This window comes from Mus caroli, chromosome 7, assembly GCF_900094665.2.
Source record: "Mus caroli chromosome 7, CAROLI_EIJ_v1.1, whole genome shotgun sequence".
NCBI lineage: Eukaryota > Metazoa > Chordata > Mammalia > Rodentia > Muridae > Mus > Mus caroli.
Window position 1 is genome coordinate 93,270,279 of NC_034576.1, and position 26,331 is coordinate 93,296,609.

At 38.1% G+C, this 26,331-nt stretch overlaps 1 protein-coding gene across 20 annotated transcripts in view; it reads left to right on the plus strand.

Moving 5' to 3' along the window:
* Nucleotides 1–23,903, plus strand: part of Picalm (phosphatidylinositol binding clathrin assembly protein) — an 86,001-nt gene extending 62,098 nt beyond the window's left edge. For 3 of the 20 annotated variants that reach the window (XM_029479502.1, XM_021168238.2, XM_029479507.1), the window contains 9 exons: nucleotides 563–670; nucleotides 2,468–2,599; nucleotides 2,686–2,716; nucleotides 2,971–3,070; nucleotides 5,571–5,594; nucleotides 6,952–7,011; nucleotides 8,178–8,282; nucleotides 17,528–17,629; nucleotides 18,972–23,903. In XM_029479502.1, coding sequence (XP_029335362.1) covers nucleotides 563–670; nucleotides 2,468–2,599; nucleotides 2,686–2,716; nucleotides 2,971–3,070; nucleotides 5,571–5,594; nucleotides 6,952–7,011; nucleotides 8,178–8,282; nucleotides 17,528–17,620 — 653 coding nt within the window. In that variant the 3' untranslated portion in view covers nucleotides 17,621–17,629; nucleotides 18,972–23,903. The remainder of the gene's footprint in view (nucleotides 1–562; nucleotides 671–2,467; nucleotides 2,600–2,685; nucleotides 2,717–2,970; nucleotides 3,071–5,570; nucleotides 5,595–6,951; nucleotides 7,012–8,177; nucleotides 8,283–17,527; nucleotides 17,630–18,971) is intronic. The other 17 variants (XM_029479504.1, XM_029479506.1, XM_029479509.1 and 14 more) reach the window with 7 other exon arrangements.
* Nucleotides 23,904–26,331: the final 2,428 nt, after the last annotated feature.

The following is a 26,331-nucleotide window of genomic DNA, read 5'->3' on the forward strand; positions in this document are numbered from 1 at the left end:
GTAGCACCTGCATGCCCACAAGCATACGCAGGCACACACAAATAAACTTGTTTTTTTTAATGTGTGACAGCTGGGGTGAAGTAGGGAAAAGGAAAGTAGGTACGAGAAATTCAGAATACAGAAAGTCGTAGGTAGAGAGATAGCATGGTGTTTTAGATGACTTCAAGTTTTAAGAAATTATCAGATGCAAAATTAAGATAAAATATAACAAAAGGTTTCATTATGTGATGAAGTAAACTCAGGAGTAAATGTATGTTGTTTATTCTGACTTTTTTTAGTGGGTGATTTTAGTGGAAATGTAACTGGTGTTGATGGTTCAGACCTTTAATCTTCACACTTGGGCTGAGGATCACTTGGACAACAATGTGATTGTATATCTTAAAAAACAGGAATGTGATATAATGAAGAGAACTTTTGCTTTAGAACTAGGTTTCTTGTTAAGCAATGTATTACTTTCCCATTCTATTCCCATTCTTAAAGGTACTTTATACTTACTATGTGTAACTGTTGAGACAGTGAGTGGAGAATTGAACACGTGTGTGTTTTGTTTGCTTTGTCTTAGGATTCAGTCCTTCTCCAGTTGCACAGCCACATTCTTCAGCTGGCCTTAATGTTGACTTTGAATCTGTGTTTGGAAATAAATCTACAAATGTTGCTGTAGATTCTGGTGGTAAGAAAAAGTTTTTGTTGTTTTTATTTAAAATATGATAGGTAACATGTTAATGTCGATCCTCTATAGGAAACATGATGCTGCTTTTAGCATTTATAAATTAGAGAAATTGATCTTCCCCCAAATCACTTGATGGGAACTTAAAAGATATTAATTTTACCTTTTTCTTGGTAGCATTTGAGAGTTTAGGGGAACTTTTGTTTGTTCCACTATACAATAAGAAAACAATTTCTTGGTAAAGTGCTAAATTGTTAGTGACTGTTTGGAAAGTACTATAGCTTTTGGTCATGACAGTTTTTCTTCTACTGAAATGAACAGTGACCAGTTGGAAGACATAGTGCGTGGTACCTGATTTATTTAGATAGTTTCTATATAACTTAAGTAGAGTATGTTAAAGGGCTTATGACTACAGGCTTTAAAAAAATTATTTTAGTACTGATTATTATTAAGGTACACCTACTAATTTGTATTTTGAAAACTATAAAACTCTAGAATGAGGATTGTACTTTATGCTTCTTGTTAGCTTGAAGTTTATAAAGTACACATGTTCTAATTTTATTCCTACACGGAGATGATCACTGACTTTGACTAACAATTACATTTTAACTTTAAAACATGTTGGGGTATTTTTAGTTACATAATGTTTAATTAGTTATCCAAAAAGTAAGAAGCAAGCTTGTTTGTATGGACTAGGAATTTATTTAGTGTATACAAATAGGTTTTGTATTTGAAAGCTCATTTGCATGTGCATGTAGGCACATTTTGGAAGCTAGAAAAGAGGGCATTGGATTCCCTAGAACTAGAGTTATAGGCAGTTGTAAGCCACCATGTGGGTAAAGGGGACTAAGCCTGGGTCCTCTGAAAAAGCAACCACTGGTCCATCTCCCCAGCATCTGACGTAGGTTCTTAAATTCCCAAATATGAGAAGTGTGAGAAGCTCTCTAATATATGCCTTCTAGGGCTTGTGAGATAGCTCAGTGGTAAGGGCACTCACTTATCTGCAAAGCCTTATAACCTTAGTTCAAGCTCCAGGATTCACACTGGAGAGAATCAACTCCTACGGATTTTCTTTCAAGACAGACAGACACACACACACACATTTTTACAAGAACAGTTTGTTGGGACTGAGCATGTTGGCATATACCTTTACGTCCACCACTAGGAAAGCAAAGATTGGTGGATCTCTGTGACTTTGATGTCAGCCTGGTCTACGTAGACATTCTGGCCCAGTTAGAGCTGTGCAGTAAAGACCTGTTAAAAAACGATTTTTAGTTTTTATTTTTTAAGTTAAAAGATTCATTTTTTTTTAATTATGTGTTTGGAGGGGGGTAGGTATGTACACATGAGTGCAGGTACCTGCAGAGGCCAGAGACATTGGACACACTGGGCTCAAGTTACAAGTGCTTCCCACCTGACATGTGTACTGAGAACTGCTCAGCCATTTCTTTAGCTCCAATATAAGACATTATAAAATATTCTTTCTCAACATAAAAAAGGACTTTATCCTAAAGTGTTTAGAAAAATTTTGCTGGAATAGGGAGAAACTTACATCCCCCTCCCCTTTTAGAGCGTTTTATTATCACCCCCTTAAATTTGGGTATAATTTTGTTATTAGATTTTAGACACACTGTTAAGTTCAGTTAAAGGTGGCAGATTTTTCTTTCCATGTGAGGGCATTTCCCATGTTCTGGGAAAACTTGTACTGAGCAAACAAGGAGAGAGGGGGAGAATTCCTTTAGAAAGCCGTAGCCTGTGAGGTTCCTTACGCATCCCATTTCATCTGTTTGTAACTTTAAGGCTTTGATGAACTAGGTGGACTTCTCAAACCAACAGTGGCCTCCCAGAACCAGAGTCTTCCTGTTGCCAAACTTCCGCCTAACAAATTAGTGTCTGATGACTTGGATTCATCTTTAGCCAACCTTGTGGGCAGTAAGTAGTCCTTTGATTCTCCAGTCATTCTTAAGCTGAAATTGTTAAAATGATTCTAGTTTGTAAAGACTTTTCTCTTTTCCTAGATCTTGGCATTGGAAATGGAACCACTAAGAAGTAAGTGTCTTTTTTTATTAGATATTTTCTTCATTTACATTTCAAATGCTATCCCAAAAGTCCCCTATACCCTCTTCCCACCCTGCTCCCCTACCCACCCACTAAGAAGTGTCTTATTTGTATTACTTAAATAGCATATAGAACCTATTCTGACTTTCACTTCAGAAGTACATATAGAGATGCCACCTTGGTACGATAAATGTTCAGTATGTTCATATAGTTCAGAAACATTGTATGTTTATGTTTACTTAAAGTGATGTAAGTTGGAGTCAACCAGGTGAAAAGAAGTTAACTGGAGGATCTAACTGGCAACCAAAGGTTGCACCAACAACTGCCTGGAGTGCTGCAACAATGGTGAGTTGGGGAAGCTTATACCTGAATGTTTTAACTAAATGTATAACAGATATAACGAACGTGGTAGACATAAGTGGAAACATTATTACTAAGTTTTATTAAGTACTTCATTGTTTCTTTAAAGATGATTGACTGTCTTTGTCAGGCACATTTTTAACTCCTAACATGTATTTAAAATGATTCAATCTAATGAATAATGTGTGGCTGTGGTAGGAGCTATTATTTCTCCCACTTAGTACATGCACAGTTACTAAGAAGTGCAACAGTATTGCAGAGTTCTTGAGTAATGGGATGTATTCTTAGTATTGTTGCTCTCAAATTTATTATTTATTTTTTGTAACCTAAAGTCCTATATCCTTTAGACCTGATGATGGGTAAACAAGTTATTTTCTTAGGTCTTCTAAGTATTATATAGTTCCTCATTATTTGTGGCCATTCAATACTTGATTTAAGTCCCCCTGATACACGAATTAGTGAGCCATTGCTAGGGAAAACATTCCTTTGTATATTTCACATTGTAATTTCACATCCTGAAAAAAGCCTCATTCTAAGCCAGACATACTGGTGCATGGCCTATAATTCCAAATATTGGAGGGACAACCTCTAATTTATTCCATCTTACTGAGGAAGGAACTGATGCATGTTACAATTTATATACCTCTGCACATGTGCATGAAAGGACTGTGAATACTGAATTTGGGGATTATAAAGTTTACTAACAGCAAGCAGATAATTGTGTGCTAGTTAAGTAGCAGCTAGAACCAAAGAGATTTTATTGATGCTCTTAATTACTGTATTAATTGTATTGTGGCCCAGAATAGCTTATGGCTACTTTCCTGTCTTTTCCTGCTTTATCTTAATCTGCCAAATTTCTTCTCCCTCAGTTAGGGAAATACATACTCCTTTCTTTCAGTGGGGATGATATGATAGCAGGGTTCTGATCACTTAGGTACTATATAGTATAGCTTCCCCAGCTGTTACTAGGAAGCTCCATTGTGCTTAATAAAGTCCCTTATGGAACAGTTACTGTGTTTGGGTTGCTTATATGTGGGCTGAGGCTAAATCTGTGTAAAAGTTTTGACTTTTTTTTTCCTCTATTTTAAGATTTATTTATTTATTTTCAGTAGGCGAGTACACTGCAGCTGTCTTCAGACACTCCAGATGGTTGTGAGCCACCTTGTGGTTGCTGGGCATTGAACTTAGGATGCGTGAAAGAGCAGTCTGTGCTCTGAACTGCCGAGCCACCTCTAGCCCTGGACTACTTTTTATAAAATGAAAGACTCAAGTTTAATTTTGTTGTTTTGAGGATGCAGGTGTGAGCCTGTGCAAAACTTATGTGATATACCCCACACTGACTCTGAGTTTACTAAGTGGTCCAGATCAGCTTCAAATGTACCATCCTTCTCCCTTGGCCTCCCAAGTGCTGGAATTTCAGGTTTCTAACATGTCTAGCTTCTTAGTTTAGGTTTTTACCCACAAAGGCAGCATATACAGTAAGTGTAAGAGTACAGTGCTCTCAGGAGAGCTGGAGTACACATATCACTTTGAAGTACAGTGTTATCTGTGCTGCTTTTCTAGATCCCCAGTTAAACAGCTGATTTAAGTTGAAACCTGATTCTGAATGTAGTGTTTTTCCTTTATAACATACTTTAGTGATGAAAACTGCTGGCAGCAGTTAAGTTAGTGTGCTTTCTGACTGCAGATAGGATTATTCATTAATAATATCTGTGTGATGCTGTAAGTACTACAACTAATATGAAGTCACGGTGGGTATTTGTGTATTTAATCTTAAGTCAGCATTCACCCGAAAGCTTTCGATAGTATTGACCTCAAGATTGACTACTAGAATGTAATAAACACCTAACCATCTAGCATTGTATGTAAGTTGTCAAAATAACAGTGTATTATATGTTAGTATGGGTCATCTCTTATGATATCTTACTTAAGATATTTGCGTGTATATGATAGTTTATTTTTTGATGGCTAATGTGTGGGGCCTGTGATGTGACTCACTAAGAAAAAACTGCTGCTTATGGTGTTTTTTTATATTTCTAACCTTTTGATTAATTCTTAAACACTGTCAAGGTTTTTAATTTTTTAAATTGTAAATAAATACACTTATTTTATCAAAATATTTGTTATGCCACAACCTCTTTTCATTGATGGTCCTGCCCTGGTGGTAGACATGTGGTGTCATGTTATTTTGAGGGTGCTCTTGAATTTTCCTTACTAATGTCACTATGTATCTTGTTTCAAATACATTTGTAAATAGTAAAGCATTGCATATATAAAGGGGGGGGTAGCTAAAAGTCCCTTCCCCTTATCAACCTTGATAGTGTTTTGGTAATAGATGTTCTTTTATTAGATATAGAAAATACCCAGAATTTTAGGTAGTGAATGTACATGTAAACTAAAATGCTCTCTGTGTATTTTGTTGTGTAAGTACTTGCTCTAATCCAGTGTTATTGCATTATGTAATTGTTCTCCCTGGGAAAAACAGAATGGCATGCATTTTCCACAATACGTAAGTGACCAAAAACTAGCCTCTTTTTTTTTTTTTTTTTTTGCAATAAATTGGCATGCTATTAACCACCGCTGCAGCAGAATCTCATAACCTTCCAGCTATTCTTTGTTTCCACATCAGATTTTCAGTGTGCCAGAAATTACTCCTAGCATCTACTGATTTTCATGGGTGTGTTGCAGAATTGATTCTCATGGTGGCATGGGAAATACCAATTTTTCTTTCTTGCTTAATATTCCGCCATTTGCTGCCAGATGGCTGGGTGTCTGTGTGTGTATCTGTGCTGCCACCGTGCACTTGATGACTTCTGAATGAAGGGAATTGTTGATTGTGGTAATGTTTAAAATAACAATTGCATGTAATCTTCCAGGCTTCTGCTGTACTTGGCAGTTTGTCTTACTGCTCTTGTAGATCTTGGTTTTGAAGTAGGGAGAGACCAATACGCCCTACATGCTCACCTAAATACTAAACTTCACTCTTTAGTGTTATTTTTAAAGTTATGCTTTATTTAACTTCATGCATATGTTAAAACTGCTGTATAATTTCATGTTTCAAACATACTTTAGCTGTGTTGGTCTTTCACCTGTATTCAGTTTTAGCTTTTTATGAGAGAGGGAATATTGTTAAGACAGCAGCCATACCTAAAATATTATGTTTCTAGTATGTTTACAAGTCATCAATAAAAGAAGTAGGAAAAGGGGTCCTCACTAATATATCAACTTAGAACATGCTTGTTCCTCTTTAAGTACTGGATAGTTTTGGAACAAATTAGAAAGCTAACATGTAGCTACTCATGTGAAAGCTGTGATCATAGGAGTAGTCACTCGAGGTCTTCCTGTGGTTTTTTGAACATCAGGTTCCTAATTGTAGAATCATAAGGTTTTTCTTTTCCCTTCTAGTACTGAAGAAACATATTAAGAAACAGTCCATATTATGTTCTTCTTAATAAACATTTCTTTATGAAAATGATGGGCTTTAAAGTTTGGAACTTTTGGATATTTTTAAATACCTGAAGACTTTTTAATTTGTTTTCTTATTTTGGTGGAGCTATGGATAGGACAAGCGCTCTGTCACAGTCTTTGAAAGCTATATGCTATAAAGTATGTTATGGTCTTAGACTGTGGTCGAGTCTAAGCTTAAGTGGTTTTTTTTTTTTTTTTTTTTTTTGACAATTTTGCTTTTCTGCTAATTTTGAGATTTTTCTCACTGAGTGTTAATTCACAGTTACCAGTAATCATAAATGTCACTTAATCATAGCTGTCTTAGCAATTGGTTTTAAAATAGAAATCTGACAGTCCTTTAAAATCATGAGATGCAGGAGTTAACATTTTCTGTTTTATTTTTTCTTTTGCCATATCAGGCCCCCCCTGTAATGGCCTATCCTGCTACTACACCAACGGGCATGATAGGATATGGAATTGTAAGTATATTTCTAAATATAATTTTGGAAAGTAATTTATTCTTAACATGATTTATTTCAACCTTAGTGGGGTTTTTTTTATAGCTTAAGAACCTAACCATTGCTTCCATAAGTATCTTTTAGAATATTTGTTGTAAAATAGCTATTATGATTGGTGTGCCCATTGTTAATAATTTGTTTTTCGACTCATAACTTTGCTGTATATGTTGTTTTTCATTACAGAATGACTTAAATGTTAATGTTAGCTTCAAGCTATTTTGTTACAAGTAGTGAGGTGATGCCACCTTAATACTGTGGGGTTGAATAATTGAGTTAATTAGGGGTAAATTTAATGTGAAATAGGCCAAAATGATTTTCCTCTGACAGTGACTGTTGGAGTACAAAACCAGTCTTTGAACCATTCACCATTCCCACAATGTATATTCTGTTACTGTCAGTGACATGAGGTTGATCTCTGAACTCCACACTTGTATTTGCACCTATATATACACATGTATGTATACACACATACAATCAACCATCATTTATGATCATTTACATAGTGACATAAAACTTGACTTGATACTCAAAGCAATTGGGTTGCTTTGAAGTATGTTACTGTTTAGCTGTAGAGCCTACAGGTTTTCTCTGTATGTGGACCCTGAGGACCTGGTTACTTGGGAAACCTTTCTCTGCCATTATCTTCTCCCCTTCCTCTTCTCCTCTCCACCCCCTTTTATTTTCTTTTTGGTCAGAAATATTTTTGTTTTACTATAATACAGTTTAAGTTTGGCAAACCCATTGGATAGGAAAGCTAGGCTTTATTTGCTATTTTTTTTGTTTTTGAGACAGAATTTCTCTGTGTAGCTTAACCAGCTGTCCTTGAATTTGCTCTGTAGACCATGCTAGCCACGAGCTCTAGAGATCCACCTGCCTCTGCCTTTTGAGGGCTGGGGTTAAAGGTGTGAGCCACCACCACCTGTCTATTTTCTACTTTTTAAGAGTGAACTCTGTATGAAAATAGTACTTCTTTAAAACGTACATACTACTCTTACTTGCATGCAGAATAATTTGTCCTTATCGTCTGAGCTAAGGCACTCTTAACCTTACATTCCTGTTAGCCTTCTTGTTTACTTCCTCCAGAATAATGAGTATGTAAACCAGAATTTCTTATTCTATCTTTTTAGCCTCCTCAGATGGGAAGTGTACCTGTAATGACACAACCAACCTTAATATACAGCCAGCCTGTCATGAGACCAGCAAACCCCTTTGGCCCTGTATCAGGAGCACAGGTACCAATGATGTGCACAACTGTTGCAATATGCGAATTTGGAAGGGCTCTATAACATTATCAATTTCTCTCATTCAAAAAAGACGTCAAACTTTGCTTTTTGTCATGGATATTACTTAGTACTTGCTTTTTTATCTTCCTGGTTCAAGTACTTTTCAGAATATTGATTAGTTCCAGAGAAGTGACAAGTAGATTATAGGTTTTATAGGTGGGAACTTCTTATAACTTCATGCTTATGGCTGAGGATCCTTGTTTCTTTATAATCCTTGCATTTAGACCCTCAATGCATCAGAGCCTTGCCTTGCCTCAGGGCATCAGATCATACCTAACGGCTTAGTATTTGCTTTAAGTGTTGCTCTGGGGATGTTTACAGACTCTTAGAAAGCCTACAAAAAGTTTGATTGTTATTTTTTCATTAGGTAAGTTTTTGTCACTAAAAATTATGGTAAAAGCAAACAAACAAACAAAAGGGCCGAAGCGTTAGGAAGCCGTGCTGATTTAGGTTCTTTAAAGGAGACTTCTTATGCTCTCCCTGTCCTGATAGTTACGTTAGATGTTCTTAAGTTTATTCTTTTGGGGTTGGGGAGCAGTCTGCATTTTGTTTATTGTATGCTATTTGATAGGGCCCTTATGAAGTGCAGGGTAACTTATCCTTCTATGTGGCTCTGCTCGTTACATATAATTATTAATGTATACCTTGGTTTCCTAGATGGTTTTCAAAGTGAAAAGGTTGGTAGACTAAATTTGAAGCTTATTTGAAGACAGAATATTCAGCAGTTAACTTGTATTTCTTTTCCATTTCCATACCTAGTACACTTAGGAGGATATATAGTGTTATAAAGATAGTGTATATTCAATTTGAATCTAGTCTCTATTTGATAAGTAGCAATGAATAGGAGGCCATTTCATATTTGATCTTTTTGGGTATTAAAATCATTGATTAATGTTCTTACATATGCTGAACATAAGCTTTGCTACTGAGTTACATCCCAGCCAAGTCCCACTGCCTTCCTTTGTTTTGGTGCATATTCATCATTCAGTACCTTTTAGAGATTGTCACTTGTTTATCTTACTTATAAAAGGGAGTTTTAAGGTCTTGGTTTTGCATTTTCCCAGATGTTTATGTAGAAAAAGCTGGGTCCTCACAGGTTTGTTTTTCTTTTGTTTTGTTTTTTTTTCTTTCTTTCTGTGCTTGTTCATGAGTTTGTTAATTTGTTGAGAATGGGGTTTTATATTCTGTTTTAATTTGTACTTTGAATACACTTCACTGACTTTTACAGAGTGTTCACTGATGTACAGTAGCTTGTAAATTCCTTGTTTGCCATGTATAAGTATTATGTCACTTAAGCATGAAGACAGTTAAACTAGTATTCGTCGTCTTTTCAAAGTTGCTGTGATAGGAAATAAGCTTTTAATGGGAATTTACATGATGATGGCTTTAGAGGTTGTTGAAGCTTTTTGATGATGGCAAAGGTTGATATGCTTGCCACATTCTCTCCACTTCTTTATATGTTAAAGCACAAAATTCAACGGGTGTTTTCATTTAAAAAATAAGATTATTTTAAGAGTTTCCTTGGTTCATTAACTAGGTTTCTTTTTTTAATGGAGTACTGCTAGTTTTGTCTAGGGAGGATGTGTGTTTTTATTGTGTTGGCAGTGAACATTTTTAAGCAAGTCTGACATCAGTTAAGTGTCTGAAAGGAAACTGACTTATGAATGCAGTTTCTACAATAAATAAGCACTGATGCCTTTAGATGCTGGCTTAATTCAAGTCCTGAGAGTGTGTGGGGCTAATGACTTTCTTGTAGGAAGCAATGACACTTTGCTTTTAGGCTTCATGTGGGCTTTTTTTTTATTCATTTACTGGTGTCTTGGCTTCCTACCAATCTTGGATGTTGATAGTGATAGTTCTCAACTGATTTGTCTAGCAGAATCTTCATGAATCATGTTGTTTGGATTTTCAGCAGTACTTTATGCTCATTTATCTTTTCCTACTTATTGTTATATAATATTATGAGAAAATTTACTTTGGGAATCAGATTTAGTACCATAAATGAAAAATTGATTCTGTAGCCCTTATTATATACCAGTTAATCATATAAAAAAATATTAGGAGTCTCATCTCTAACCTCTGTTGCTAATAAAACAAGTGCAGCGGAAGGTCTTACTTTCTAGGTTTTCTTTTTTTTTTTTTTTTTTTTTATTTTTTTTTTTTTTTTTTTTTTTTTTTAAAGATTTATTTATTTATTATATGTAAGTACACTGTAGCTGTCTTCAGACACTCCAGAAGAGGGCACCAGATCTCGTTACGGATGGTTGTGAGCCACCATGTGGTTGCTGGGATTTGAACTCTGGTCCTTCGGAAGAGCAGTCGGGTGCTCTTACCCACTGAGCCATCTCACCAGCCCTAGGTTTTCTTTTTAAAACCTTTATTTCTTGTCTTATAGCCAGAAAGCATTAATAAAGCCTTGGGTGGCCAAAGTTTTACAATGTCGTCATGGTGAGCTTCAGTAGCTCTGAGTGTATAGGAAGTGTGAGACTACATTTGTTTATAGTGTATGCTAGAAAAGTTTGTAACTTTAATTTTTTCCAAACCTTAATTTCAATGATGGTTCTTAAACACTTTAAATTTCCTTGTAGCCCACGACCCACCAGAGGTAGTGGGAAAGAAAGGATATAGGGGAAGTGGGCCTGTTTAGAAACGTTCTTTGGAGCAACTCCCCGACTGTGCTGTCTGGAAATTGGCAGTTCAGTTCACAGGTTAGAAGCAGCAGATCAATCCATTCCCAAACATTTCATGGATATGCCAGCAGTCTAGTTGGGTAGATTCGGGTCAGCAACAGCGGTGACACGACTTAGCAGACACAACCAGACCTCAGCCTGAGCTTGTCAGTGGGAGGGACCAGCAGGAACATCAGAAGTTCTGTGTTGTGCCTCTCTCAGGAAAGTGAAGATCAGCTAAGATGTGATCTTTACAGCATTGCACAGCTAACTGTACCAGCAGGCCAAGCTTTGTCATTCTGTATACCCTCCAAACATCATGTATCTTTTATGTGCCTTGCCTCAGCACAGATCTTGCTTCAGCACGTGCATTCAGGCAATCTAGAGTCCTCAAGTCCCAACAAAGGGAGCTTAAAGTTAGCAAAGAATCCTTCATTACACATTCTTTCACATGTTTCTTTAGCCATCCTCTCTCCTGTGCCTGCTTCAGTGAAATGTTCCTTCAGGAGTCTACCTTAGTCTTTCACCTGTATCTATTTATTCTTTCATGTTTGCCTCAGCAAAACACTATCCAACTGCTTTCCAAAGAACGTTTAAGTTACCACTTCAAAATTTCCTTTGAAAACTTCATAATCTCATTTAAAATGTATTGTATTATGTCTGGGTATATTGCCTGAGTGTCTATCCATGTTCCTGCCTGGTGCTTACAAAGGCCCAAAGAGGGCACCAGATCCCTAGAACTAGAGTTACACAGGTGTGAGTCATCATGTACCGATGCCAAGCTGAGAATCTAACCGAGGTCCTCAGGAAGAACAGCAAGTGCTGGTTAACATTGAGCAACCACTTCAGCTCTGATAGCACTTAAACTTCTTTCTATAAGTTAAATATCATGATAGAATTGAGTTGAAATAAACAGGAACTCAAATTTAATTTTAAGAACCAAAAAGCTAACAGCCTTAGAGCCCGCAGTATGTGCATTAAGAGTCTATTGGTTTCCAAGGGCAGCAGTAACAAAATATGGCAAGCTTTGTGGATTAATACAGCAGCTGAGTATTTACTTTCTGCCCCAGAGGCTGGAATTCTGAAGCTGTCCTCACATGGTGTCCTCTAGAAGAGGGCTTACCCTTGCCTCTTGCTTCTCGTAGAGGCAACCAAAGAATGGGACTGTCTTTAATAGAAAACTAGTGGCATACAACACAGTATAGTATGTGTGGATTCCCATCTAGTAAGTAGATTTGGATGTGCCACTAGTGATCTGGCTGTGCTCTAAACACCCTGAGACAACTTACGGTTTCTGAGACTGAATTTTGAGGCTGATTCTCTGGGATCTTGGAATAGTACTGTCTGTTATCTCTAAATATTTTTGATGACCAATCAGCTTTAAGAGAATGTGTTTTATTAGTGTTACTATATAAAACACACAAGCTGAGTAATGTGCAGTGAATTGAAATTTGTTTCAGTGGGAAATCCAGTGTCAGGCTGCCAGCATGTAGCTAAGGCTTTCTTGGTGCAGTAGAAGGACAGTGATCATGAACACACAACCTGAGGGAGACCCGTTCCTATAACAATGAATGAGCACACTGCTGTGTGTGCGTGTGCGTGTGCGTGCGTACATAGAGAATGGTTGGTTGATTTAGGGGCTGAGAATACAGTCTAGTGATCCAGCACTTGCCTAGCATTCTAATTGTGAAAGGAAGGAAAGAAGGGAGGGTGAGACAGATGGAATGGGTAGAACTATTAGTATCAGAATGTAGAACTCTTAAACTCCAACTACATGAACTAGACAAAAGGGCAATGGGTTCATTATTACAGAACTGGATTTGTTCTGTGTGTTCATGGTTTCTCCCCACCCAGCCCAACAACAGTTAGTTACTTTCTGTTCCAGAGGGATAAGGGGTGTGTGTATGTGAGAGAGAAAGACAGACAGGCAGGCAGGTAGACAGGCAGGTGTCATGCACTGAAACAGCAGCAAAGCATATAACCTTTCATATTTCTATAGGTTGAATTAATATGTTTCTACACTAATAAACATTAGGTGTAAAAGTAAATTTAAGCTGTTAAATTTTAAAATTAGAGATGTTCTAATTTTCTCTTATCTGAATTTGGAGGCAAGTCTATACAAAGGATTTTATCAACAAACACATTTTAATACATTTTAGAATGATCATAATATGTAAGTCCCTGGTGATAACTGACTAAGAGGTAAAATAATGTTGCCTTCACCTGAGGAACCTTAGGTGAGTGCCAGCCATTTGGAAGCCCAGGTGAATGAGTGGTAAAGTGAGCCTCTCAAGGAGGGATCATGGTACAGATACAACAGACAGCCAAGAGCTACACAGATGCAGGGACTTCTGATGAGAGCCTCCGTATGCAAAGGGGAATGTGTGATGGTCAGTGCTAAGTAGTGAATGAACTCATTTGAATTTCTGGTTTCTGCCAGGCAGGATGCAGAGTATTTACAGCCCCTCAACCTTTACGACTCCCATTTATCATAAACATGGGTTTCAGGTATTAAGGGCTTAAGTGTTCTAAATCCCAGATTATAAATGAGGCTGAATCCAGTTCAATTTGTCTTTCTATAAATACCTGGTGAGTCATTCCAGAAGAAGCAAGGCCTAGTTTTCTCTTGAGTTCCCGTCTGTTTTTGTAGAAAAGTTGAAGGGTCTGTAAGATTGACTCTTACTCTCTAGTCTTTTGAGTTACTGGAGAATGTAAATGTAAAGATATAAGGAAGTATTTCCTTAGTTATAGGCATCTATATTTTTGTTTTTGTTAATGTTTTGGTTTTAATTTTGAGAAGGGTTCTCAAAATAGCCTACTCAATTTATTTCGTACCTTAAACTTCTGATCTTCTTGCCTTGATTATAGGCCAGTGTTGATGGACCCAGATCTTCCCTAAGAACTTAAGTACAAAGCTACTACTAATGTCTTAGAAATTTTATTTTCATAAACTTTTTTGTGGTGCTGGGGATCGAACCCAGAGTCTCCTTCAGGCTAAGTTTTCTGTCCCTGAGCTATACTCCTCAACTCTCTTAGTTATTTGTAGATTCTGAGACAAAGTTCCACTAAGTGTCTTGATCTGCCCTGAAAATTAGAATTCTTGGGAGACTCTCTGGTTTACAAGCTAGTCCCTCAGCTTCTCTCATAAGGCTGTTGGAGCCTGGCTCATCTTGTTCTAACCTGCAGTTTTTAATTTGGTAGTAAACAAGAATAAGGAAACAACTATTTTTATTTTGTGAAGTTTGTCAACTTCCTGAAGTATATTATCAAGTGCGTTTTAAAATATTTGTCTTTTGTTAATTTGTGATTTCACTACTCAGTCTCTACTGAGCGCTGTATAACCAAAACAGGAAAAGATAAACTAGACAACTCTGCTCTAAAGCAAAGAGCTTTCTGGAAATATTGATGGCTTTCTCATTTTCACATGTATTTTTATTAAAATGTATTGTGCATATGTGTGCATGGGGACGGATATGTCCTGGGGCAGATGTATGGAAGGCAGAGTATCTCTTGAGGACAGCCTTGGGACATTGGTTTTTCTCTGCACCTCCGCATGCAGCATTCTGGGGTCAGTGTGCTTTCCGGGCTCCCAGCGGTGCTTTCTGCTGCCAAGCCACCTCACCGCTCCTGTTCCTCCACAATGATGCGAGTGGCAGGAGAATTTCAGCCAGGAGTTACCAGCATTGATTACTTATAAATCTTAGTAGTTTTCTGCATATGATGTTCTTTGCAGTATTTCATTTTCCTGTTCTTTAAAAAAAACGTATGTCTGTGTTAGAGCAGTAAGGAGGTATCTTTAATTATGAACTAAATCACTTTATTTGAGCTGACTCATGACTATGTTAACTCTTAGTACTGGAACCTCAAGGTAGAGATTGTTATTGGAAATGTGGACTGAGACATTTTCTGTTGTAATTTTGTTTGTTACACATTTTTGTAATGGTATATTTGTAATAATTATTTTATACCAGTTTGTAAATTTGATTTTATGATGAATTTGACAAGTTGAGTTTTTTTAAAAATTCCTTTTCCTCCAATATATTAACTTTGCGTTTAGGTGTTCCTGGGCAATTTTAAGCTAGGTTCTTTAATTTACTCTTTAAAAAAAAAGATATATAAAAGAGGGTCAGCACTTTATCTTTGGTGACTTCTTCAGACTTGAAATCATGCTGCATCTTAACCGCCTTGAGTGTTCTTGCCCCTCCATCCCTTTTCTTCCTGCTTTCTTTGAGTGGTAATGTGGGCAGCATGTCCTGTTCTGTCCTTCCTTATTTCCCCCTCCATCTGACTACCTTCCCACCAGTGCAGGCTTTGTTTATGCATTTTGCTGGTGAAGGGAGAGGATGGGAGTAGGTGCTTATAACCACTGGGCATCCCAGGCCCTGGAGTAGTACAGTAGTAGCCAGGCCGCTCTGGGATGTGGTTTTGCCTGTTTCAGCAGGATAAGGCTAAGAAACATAGTGTGGAGATAGATACTGGTACTGAGTTTTGTTTTTTGACTGGTGGCCTCAAACATTTAATTTTCTGTGTATACATATAAGACAGCTGTGTGTCTTTAAGACTTTGAAAGACTAGAAGGAGTTTTGGATAAGACAATACTTTTTTCCCAGGGTAGATTGACCCCTTTCAACGCCGTGTGTAAAACTCTAGGACTCCTGGCAGCATGCTCATGTTTTGAGAATGATAATGTCCCTTTTGTGTTCTTCGGGGACATTTTCTTCTGATGCTATCAGGTCTTCAAACTGCTACCCACCTGAAAACATGATTTAAGGAGACATTTTAGTATGGGGCCCTTATAAGAAAGTGTCATTTAGATACAGTGTACAATGAACAGGTTGGTTTGTAAGTGAAGTTAAGAGTGGAAGGAAATACTAAGGTTTGCCCTTCCATCTCAGTGATTAATGAGTATTTGAAACCCTTTCCTTCTGAACAGTCATCTGTCCGTGGCCCCTGGAAGAAGGCTGGGGCATCTTTCCAGTTAGGTTTTGCTTTACTCTGCCCTTAGAGTGGCGGGACCGGTATTGTAACTTCTAGCCAGGACAGACACATTGCCCTGTCCTCCTGTCTGTAGCTGCATGTGCAAGTCCATTATCCTTCTATCGTCTCTTCTTACTGTCTTTGAACATGTATTTCTAAAACAGTATGTGGATTGGGAAACAATCTTGGTGACCAGAATAACAAAAGATGATTTTCAGATTTGTAAGTTGGTTATAATGCCCTGAATGGCAAATTACTTACACTGGTGAGATAGTATATTTTGAAACTCATTGCCTAATCATTCTTTATGGTGTTTTTCTTTAAAACAAAACAAAACAAAACAGAAGCAAAGAAGCAAACGTAAAAGCAAAACTTAAAAAGAGATGAAATAGGCTGTCGTGATCTGATCACGCCTTTAATCCCAGAACTTGGGAGGCTGAGGCAAGCAAATCTCTTGTGTTTGAGGCCAACCTGGTCTACAGAGTGAGTTCCAGGACATGCAGGGCAACACAGAGTAACCCTGTTTTGAAAAACCAGGGTGGGAAGGGGGGGCAGTAATTTTTAAACCAGCAAAGAGATTTTCATTTTGTGACTTCAAATTATTCATCTAATTTAAGGGTTAGGAATATGAATTGAAGTTGTTTTACTTAATTTTAATTTAATACTTTACTGAATATCCCTAAACACAATTCTTTTCATAATGACCCTGTAATTGCAAACTCCTCTATGATCCTATAGTGAGGGAGAAACAGAAAAAAACTTTTTTTTTTTCAAACTAAAAGTTGCTTATGTTGGGTTTTAAATGCTAGTAGATCAGCTTGGTGAAACACTTGGACATGTGCACAAGTAACATCTTAATTGTTGAGAAAAACTCTTGTCTTTGGTAGTAAAGATAGTGTTACTTGGTGCAGTGGTCAGTTTCCTCTTCAAAGTAAAAGAAGGGGCAAATTCTGAAAGCATGATGAACGGATTCAGACTGGAAGCAAAGCAGAGACCTTGCCTGTTTCCCTTAGTCAGAGATTTATTTCTTCCCTTAGTTCCCATTGTGTGGGCCCCTGCCGCAGGGTAGAGACCCAAGGGCAGGACTTTGTGCCCAGTGGGAAGAAGGCAGGAAGGAATATTGCATTTGGAAATGTGGGATCCAAACAGAAGTCAGTTTGGACTGACTGTGGACAGATATCTGAAAACAGGAAACTAGCTTCAATTTGTTTTTTCAAATCACAATTATGCATCCTTTCTCCTGTACTCCCTCTCTCCTCCCTGATGCTAACAGTCTTGACTTAAGTCAGTTTATATCAGCTTTTACAGATAAAAGACTTTCATTTCATGTTTCAGAGGCATGCATTCGTTCTCTGGAAAACCATGCCATTGGATATCTTTTAACTTGACATGCAGTAGCATTTTTTTTTTAAAACCCATTTTCTACAGAGGCTACTTTTATATTTACTAAAGGTGACAAAACACCTCTTCCTTCATTACACTTTCTGCTCTCATGTTCTGTCATTCTGAGATCTTTTTCTTCCCTGTCTCTGTCTTCTTTCCCCCCAGCTGTCGGCAGCATCCAGCCCCTCAAGGCACAGTCCTCACAGAGCTGCAGGAAAGGACCCCTTTGCAGAGCTCTCTCTGGAGGACTTCTTATAAGTCACTTAGGTATTGCTGCGTGTGGGGGCGATGGGGATGTGGATACTTAAGCCAAGATTGCCAACACTGAGTACCATGCACCTTCTCCTTTGTTTATTTAAAGGAGTCTGCATTCCTTCTATACCTCAGCTGCCTCCTCCTCTTCTGTTCTTTATGTGGAGAATAAAAACAGTTTGAGATAGGACAAAAGAAGAAACCACCTTTGGAACATAGCTTTAACGTAGTTAAAATTAGGGAGCTGGGGGACCATCTTAACACAAGCATCCACTGCTCACAGCCACTGGGTGTGGTCAAACATCACCCTTAAAAATAAGGTGTTTGGTCATCCTTAAAAGAACTGTAGAAAATGTCTGCCCCACTTTTACATCTTGGTTAGAAGTAGCCTTAGTTTTACTGTAACAGCCATGGCTCATGATAAAACTTCATTTATGTAATTTCTTTAAAGAGTTGAATTTTATGTGTTCCCTTTGTTCAAGATAGTAACTTTAAAAAATTATTTATTTATTTGATTTTTTCGTTTGTTTGTTTGGTTTGTTTTTGCTTTGGTTTGGTTTTACTTTTGTTTTGTTTTGTTTGAGACAGGGTCTGTATGTAGTACTGACTGACTCATTCTGTAGATCAGGCTAGCCTCAAACTCTCACAAGAGATCTACCTATCTCTGCTTCCCAGCTACAACTTGGTTTTTACTTAAGGGCAAGTGACTACAAGGATATGATCTACACCACATTCCTCTTCTGGGAGACAGTTTAATTTGTTCTTCTTGATGCCCCAGGCCCAGGGTACATTTACCGTCTAGGTCTTTGGCAGTTTGACTCTTACTTGGCAGGTACATCCACCTCAGATTTAGCTGCCTCAGGTTAAGCAGTTGAAGATAAATGAGCGAGGCATTTTTTGAGTGAACAGTGACTCCTGACTGAAAAGTTTCTTTATAAATTCCTCAGATTTTTCATTGTATTAGCAAAGAGTTGAATCAGTGCAATATTACTTTTTACTTTATTCTCTAATTATGTATTTGGAAGTAATTTACATTTTGCTTTCCCGAATAAGTTACATAGGACATTTGTGCTTATGGGTGAATATTTTTAACTTAAAGAAAAAAGTTTATTGGTCTTCTCCCCTCATCTTTACTGTTTCTTGCTTTTTAGTAACTAGGAAGATGATTAGAATACCTACCATACGCTGCACTGATTAAGTTCCGCCATATTGGGAGCTGGTGATACTTTTTGGCCATCGGAGTCTGTCATAAGCATGTTATCTCTAGGCTGGTCAAATGGTAAAGGCATAGAGTGTTTTTATCTGTGAGAATAATGCGGTGAGTTAACTAATTTATACTATGACTTTCTTTCTCCAGATACAGTTTATGTAACTAGATGGAAGAGAATGGAATTACTCCAAGAATACAAGTGCGCAGGTGGCAACTCCTTACTTCCAGCAAAATTGAAACTGCTGTCTCTGAAACTCTTCCTCCATTAGAGCGCTCCAGTAACCCATGAAGGCCCACAGCTGGATGGGACTAGTTTATAGGAGAGCGTTGTCAATACCACTTATAAAGCCAAGAATTGCCATGATTTAAGACTAAGATCTGTCTTTTTGGTGACTAACACTTCAGTTCTTTCAACTCCTATTAATACCCATAATCAGTAACCTACCAGGAAAAGCCCGTATTGGAAGTGTGGAGTTTGTGTTGGAAAAGCTGCCTGGGGAGAAGAGTCGTGTCCTTTACCATGGCAACAGGACTCATTGGGGGATCAAAATCAGAATTTTAAATTATGCATTATATTTCTTTTCTCCACTCCTCACATATACAGAAACCATAATTGAAGTTAACTTTTCTTTTTAAAAAAATTTATATTCAGTTTGCAGTAGACATTCCTTAAGTATTTGTATTTATTTATGATTATCAATTTTACATAACATTAATATTATATCAAACCTCCTTAAGAAAATGAGTATGGATGTTCACAGTATGTTTGATTTTTATCCACAAGAATGAATCTGATTCAGAATGCTTTTCAGCTGACATACAGAGCACTAAATACTTTACGGCAAATCCATAGGTCTGACTCTCTTAAGAATTCTCAGTCTCTATGGGAAGTAGGGACGCATTATAAATGCATTAATCCTTATAGTCGATCCTGTGCCTAGGATTTTGCAAGGGAACAGTTCACTGACTAGGAAAAGCACTACATTTAAAACTCAGCATTAGTGCATTGGGAAGGATCTTTACTGCTTTGTGCTTGGCATGTCATTATTTTCCATTTGACATTAGGGCCTTTCCAAATGAATGTGAGGAATTGCTTTCACTTCAAGACTCTCCTTCTTTTCAGTAAAATTTTAGGAGACGTTATGGGGAAAGGGAGGGAACAGAAGTCCTTGAACTTTTTATTTGGCGTGTGCCATGTTATGATCATGTACCTTTTAAATAAGGGGAGATAGTATCTTTAAAGTCAATGTCTAGCCAAGAGTTTAGTTAATGAAGAATTAAACTGCACTGTTGATCGGTGCTTTCTGTAAATACATCTTATCGCTTGGGTTGAGAGGGGCCTTAAGAAGGACAGTTCATTGTAGGAAAGCAATTCTGTACATGAGTTAAGCATACTTGTTGCATTGTCTCTGCAGATTCTATTTTTGTTTACAATATTAAAATGTATGTTAGCAAATGGGTGGATTTTCAAATAAAATGCAGCTTCCACAAAACATGTTACGGTGTTCTGGTTTGAGGTGTGTTCTCCTTTTTCCTTCCACTTTTTTTTTTTTTTTTTATTATTATCAGTCTCATCAGTTTTTGCTAATAAAGTTATGCCCAGGAGGTTATATCTATCTACTGGTCAAATAAAATGTAAAATTTGTTTTATTTAACTATACAAGAATAATGTCTGACTTCTTGTTACCATCTGGGCTTGCTTAGACACATGACTGCACTTGTTCACCTTCCTTCCTGATGGGACGCCTTCAGTCAGGTAAGTTAAGGGAGAAAGTGCGTAGGATTGTGTTTGCTAAAGAATGGCTGTATCATATAGTGTAGTGGATAATAAACGAGCATCAGAGTGCATCAAAGAGACATCAAAAGCTGTATACTGCTAAGTGTTTGTTCTGGTATGGAAAAATCACAGTTTTTAGCCATTGTGTTTTTGTTAATGACTGATTTTCAAATTTCACTATTATTAAAATGTTTCCATATGAACTAAGAAATTGTGTTTTAAATTAAGAATCCTTAAAATAGTAAATATTGATTTATTTTGGTTTTTTGAATGGGTATTTTAAGCTATGTGGCTTAAATTCTTTCATGACCTTATTTTGATAGTGTGTGCATATGAAGTACTTTACAACCATCTCCATTTTATTGCTTAAATACTTCTGGGCTCTGTTGGGTAAGAATTGCTCACATCCGGTGTTGGTCCAGGGAGTTAAATTAGCAGGTAGAATAGGTGGCTAGACAGTGGCATGGTTCCTTGGCTTGCTGTCTGTCATTCATTCACAACTGAATGGGCATCATACCCCTGCGGTCTAGACTGTTGGCCACTCTTGACTCCCTGAGGATCTTCTGTGAAGCACATTTCCTGCTGCTTTTCTTGAAGTCTGACAGAGTTGATAGGGAGGAATATAAAATATAAATCTATAACATTAATCAAAATACAATGTGCAGAGTAAATCAGCAGTTTGAATTCGTAGATCAGCTGCCTTAGATGTTTAAGTCACCATGACAAGGACTGCTTATAGTCTCAGTTTTGTGACCACACAGGAGTGTTGGGTATGGGTTCCTTCTCATGAGTGGGTTTGCCCAAGTCAGATAGTGATTGGTGACTCCCACAAGCTTTGTGTCACTATTGCCCTAGCAGATCTTGCAAGCAGGCAGGACTGTTGGAGATGACAAAGGTTTTGTGTGGCTGGCTTGGTGTTTACACTTCTCTTCTGATAGTGCTCAGAGTGCCTTCCCGTACAAAGACCTAGGCTATGGGGCGAAGGCGCTAGGTAGGCACCAGCTCCACTTCTCCATGTTCAGTGAGTTGTGTAGGTGTTGTCTTCAGCAGTGGAGCCTTGCCAACAGTTGGGAAATCAACCTATAATTTGGGCAACAGCCTGGGTTGTTGATCCCTTGGGACCCCTTTGGCCAACAACTCAATTAAATGTAACCCAATCCTAGTACTGGAAGGTGACAAAAGATGGCCGTTGAGGCTCTTTTTTCCCCATTATTTAGTGATTTCATTTAGACCGCCTTTTTATGTGTATATATATTGGTAAGCTCCTGTTTCAGGTTCAATACTATCCCTCAAATGGCCCTTAATTTTAGCGTATCTCTATTTCCTCCCTTGTCCCACTTTTTTCTCCCCCTCTCCACTTGATCTTCCCGTTCCAGCCCTCCCCATCTACCCATAACTATTTTATTTCCCTTCCCTAGGGAGATATATCTGTCCTCCTAGTCCCTTACTCCGTACCTAATCTCTGTGATTCTTTAGACTTCAGTTTGGTTATCATTGACTTAAAAGTTAATATACACATAAATGAAAATACATGTTATATTTGTCCTTTGGGGTCTGGGTTACCACACTGCATGATTTTTGTTGTCTTGTTCCACCTGTTCGTGATTTTATTTTATTTTTTAATCATCTGAGTGATGTTCCATTGTGTTAGGATATTCCATCCTCATTTTTTCTGTATCTGTTTTAGTTAATTTGAACTGCTGTGAACAGATACCATGACCAAAGACAACATTTAATTGGGGCTGGCTTACAGGTTCAGAGGTGCAGTCCATCATCTTCAAGGTGGGAACGTGCAGTATCTAGCAGGAATGGTGCAGGCAGAACAGTTCTACATCTTCATCTGAAGACTGCTAGTGGAAGACAAAGCAGCTAGGATGAGGGTCTTAAGCCCACATCCACAGTGACCCACCTACTCCAACAGGCCACACCTATTAATAGTGTGACTCCCTGGGCCAAGCATAGACCATCACAGTATCCATTCTGTTGAGGGACATCTAGGTGGTTTTCAATTTCTGGCTATTAGGAATAGAGCAGCAATGAACAACTGAGCAGTGCCTTTGTGGTAGGATGAAGTGTCCTTTTGAATGTATGTGCACTACTGGTATAGCTGGATCTTGAGGTAGATTCCCATCTTCCTGAAGAGCTACCACACCGATTCCCACCACACTGACCACAAGTTTGCACTCCCAACAACAATGGATTGAGTGTGCCTCTTACTCTGTATCCTTGCCAGCATGAGCTGTCACTTTTATTGTTCATAGCCATTCTGGCAGGTGTAAGATGAACTCTCCAAGTTGTTTTGATTTGCATTTTCCTGATGACTAAGGATGTTGAACATTTCTTGAAGTGTTTCTCAGTCATTTGAGTTTCTACTTTTGTGAATACTCTTTAGATTTGTACCCCATTTTTTAATTCAGTTGTTTTCTTGCTAACTAATTTTTTTTTTTGTTTTTTGGTTTTTGGTTTTTTTTTTGTTTTTTGTTTTTTTTGTTTTTTGTATATTTTGGATATCTGCCTCAGACTTTTTTTTTTAATTTTGAGGTTAGAATACTTGTTTCAAGGTGCTGGAGAGATGAGCCAGCAGTTACAAGCACACACCGCTCTGCAGAAGAGTAGAGTCAGGAGTCAGTTTGATTCCTAGCACTCTTGTTGGAATCTCATAACTGACTAAATTTCCAGGGGAATCCGATGCCCTCTTCTATCCTCTATGAGCTCCTACATTCATGTATATGAATTCATGTACCTGCAATAGGCACACATACATATAATTAAAGACCTTTTTAACTTTTTCATACAATATAGTTTGATAATGTTTTCTCCTCCCTCAATTCCTCCCATACCGTTCCCACTTCCCTTAGCCACCCAACTCTGTTCTCTCTCTCCCTTAAAAAAAAGAAAGAAAACAAGAAACAAAAACCCCACAAAGAACAAAAATGAAAATCAGATAACAGTATTCTTGCTTGATAATTTCTTACCTAAAAGCTTCTGGGAAAGGGGATAGCTTGCCCTGTGGTGGCCTTGGATATTTGGTTAGTTCTAGCTTGTAGATCCTGTGACTTCCCTGATGGACTCCAGTGTATCTGTGTGGGATATTGCTTTTCAAATGTTTGCTCTTTTCCACAATTGTAACCTTTCTCAAGTCTCAATTCTTGGGTCTTCTATTGAGGTTAACCCATTTTCTCTCCCTTGATACAGTTCTGGGATATCTGTTTCACTGTATTTCTCTGTTTTGCCTGTTATACTTTACTATTCCTGGGAGGGAACTATCATCTCCACTTACTGTAAGAGGCAGTTAAAAAAAATCAGAAATTGATAAAAAAAAAATTTTCTTTTGCATTGCTTTGGAAGTCTAAAGTCCAAAATATGGGAAAGAGTGGAAAATAATATTCATGGTGGCTGAGATTAACAAAGGTTCTCTTCAGTGTCAGTATAAGGAATGGCCAAACCAAGGATGAGTCTCATTAAAGCACTGCCATTAGTCAGGGGGGTACATGGAACCCAAGAGTGGGTCATCAGGACTGAAGGAGAACCAGGGGAGAGGCATTAAGGACTTCACTGAAACAGAGAGTGGTAAGCATGAGTGAAGTATAGCCCCTCCCCCACCCTCCACCCCCGGTTGAGTCTGGCATTTGATCATTAACTCTACAGCAGAGGCAGAAGTCATATCACTCAGGTTTGAGAAAGGAAAACATGGAGGTATACTTAGTTGAGAACCAAGTTTGGTCAGGGACAACCAGTGTACAGGCTGGCCAATTAAGTTTCCAGTGAAGTAGATCCACGAGTCATCGACCTACTAAGCATACCGAATGCTCTCCGTGTGCCAGTACTTAGTTGTAGGGATGAGAGGTAAAGTTGGCAATGTACCTCAGAGATGAGTGTTTGAGAAGTCACTCAGGGAAGAAGTGCTGCTACCAGCTGAGCATGGTGACATTTGGATGGGGAAAAGGAAGTGAAGGGGTGAGGTGGGGAAAGCCATGCTTCCACATGTACACAAGCAGAGGAAGGTAAACATCTGAAGGGGTTTGTGGTGGTCTCTTCCGACAAGCATCAAGGTTGTCAGTAAGGCCAGCCCACCATAAGCTAGCTAGCTGCAGGAGCTCAGTGGATGCTGAGGTCTGAATGGACCAGGACTTAAGCATGCAGAGACTTGGACTTCTTCCTGAGCTGGAAATACAAAAACAAAACTAGAAATGCTGCAAATTACTATGAAGTTTTGTTTAAAAGGATTGATTGCTCTAATAGGAGAGAAAAGAAAAAATAGAAATATATAAGCCAGTTAAAAGACCATTGTACTAGTGAGAGAAATAAACCTAGGGTTTAGAGCTGGTCCAAAGGCAAGAAACTACAAAACCTATGGGAGAGATGGGATGGATGCTTAGTTTTGCCTGGGGAGAAGATGCAGCAAATGGGAGGAGGGCAAATAAAATCTGGAAGATGCATCTACAGGGCAGAGTGGAGAGATCCCTGTCTCGTGGAGAACAGTCCTTTTCATTTCAGAGTCTCTCCTGAGAGAACTCATTTCTTGATGAGCCAGTGAAATCTAACAGTGATGGACTCCATAGTCCTTGGAACCTCCGTTTCTTTATCTATTAAGTTAGGCACAGCAGTGCCTTCCTCATAAGAGTGTTGTATTTACTGAGTTAATAAGACATTTATAATAGCCTGGCACATGATAAAGCTTTCATACCTAGCTTATTCCTACAGGGATGTTCTACAGCATGGAGTCTAGAGCCATCTGGAAGAAAAGTGCCTAGTTTTTCTAACTAGCATGAGGACTTTAGAAAGTAGCTAAACTTGCTCGTAGCCTGTTTCAGTTCTAGCCCCTACCTCAGGGTTCTAAATACAGGTGATAAAAGGGCCTTCCTACACATACTTAAGTGTTTGCTGCTGTTAGCATTTCTTCAGCCTTAAAGTTCAGACCTCAGCATGTCCACTCAGCTCTTTTGCATCATTAACAATAGTCCCCAAATCAGTAAATACTGAACCTTCTGACAGCACATGCTCTTGTGAAAGCTGAGTCCTTGGGATTCTGAGGCAGCAGGGGTTTTTTGTTTGTTTGGTTTGTTGGTTGTTTGGTTTTGTTCTGTTTTTGTTTGTTTGTTTTTTGGTTTTTGTTTTTGGTTTTTTTTTTTTTTTTTTTTTTTTTTTTTTTTTGGTTCTCTGGGAATGGAACTTAGAGCCTTGTACTTGGTAGGCAAGGGCTCTAACCATTTAGCTCCAGGCCTAATATATTTTAGTGAGCTTTAAAATAACATTTTTGGGGTGGGGCTGGGATATAACCCAGTGGTAGAGATCTTTCCAAGCATGCACAAGGCCCTGGGTTCCATAGCCAGTACTGGAAACAAACAAAACACTTGAAAACAGCCAGGTCCATACATACAATATAATTAAAATGGTAGTCTGAGGTGCCCAAAGGCACTTGGTCAAAGAATACTTTTTAATGTGTAGTTTAACCTCCCTCCCCTCTTTTTCTCTCTTTAACAATAAAGAACTGAGGATCTAAAGTCTTAAAGACACATTTTGTTATGAAACCGGTTTTTCTGGATAACATTTTAGCCTCTATAGTTGGACTTATTTCTTCAACAGAAAGCAATGATGATGAGTCAAACAGAATAGACTCACTTTCATATGTGACACTTGACTGGCACTCTGTAGCTTTGCTCCCACAAGATTGTTCTGTGTGCATTGTTCAGTATGTTTTGTTGCATGGTCCTTAAGGTGTGTGTGTGT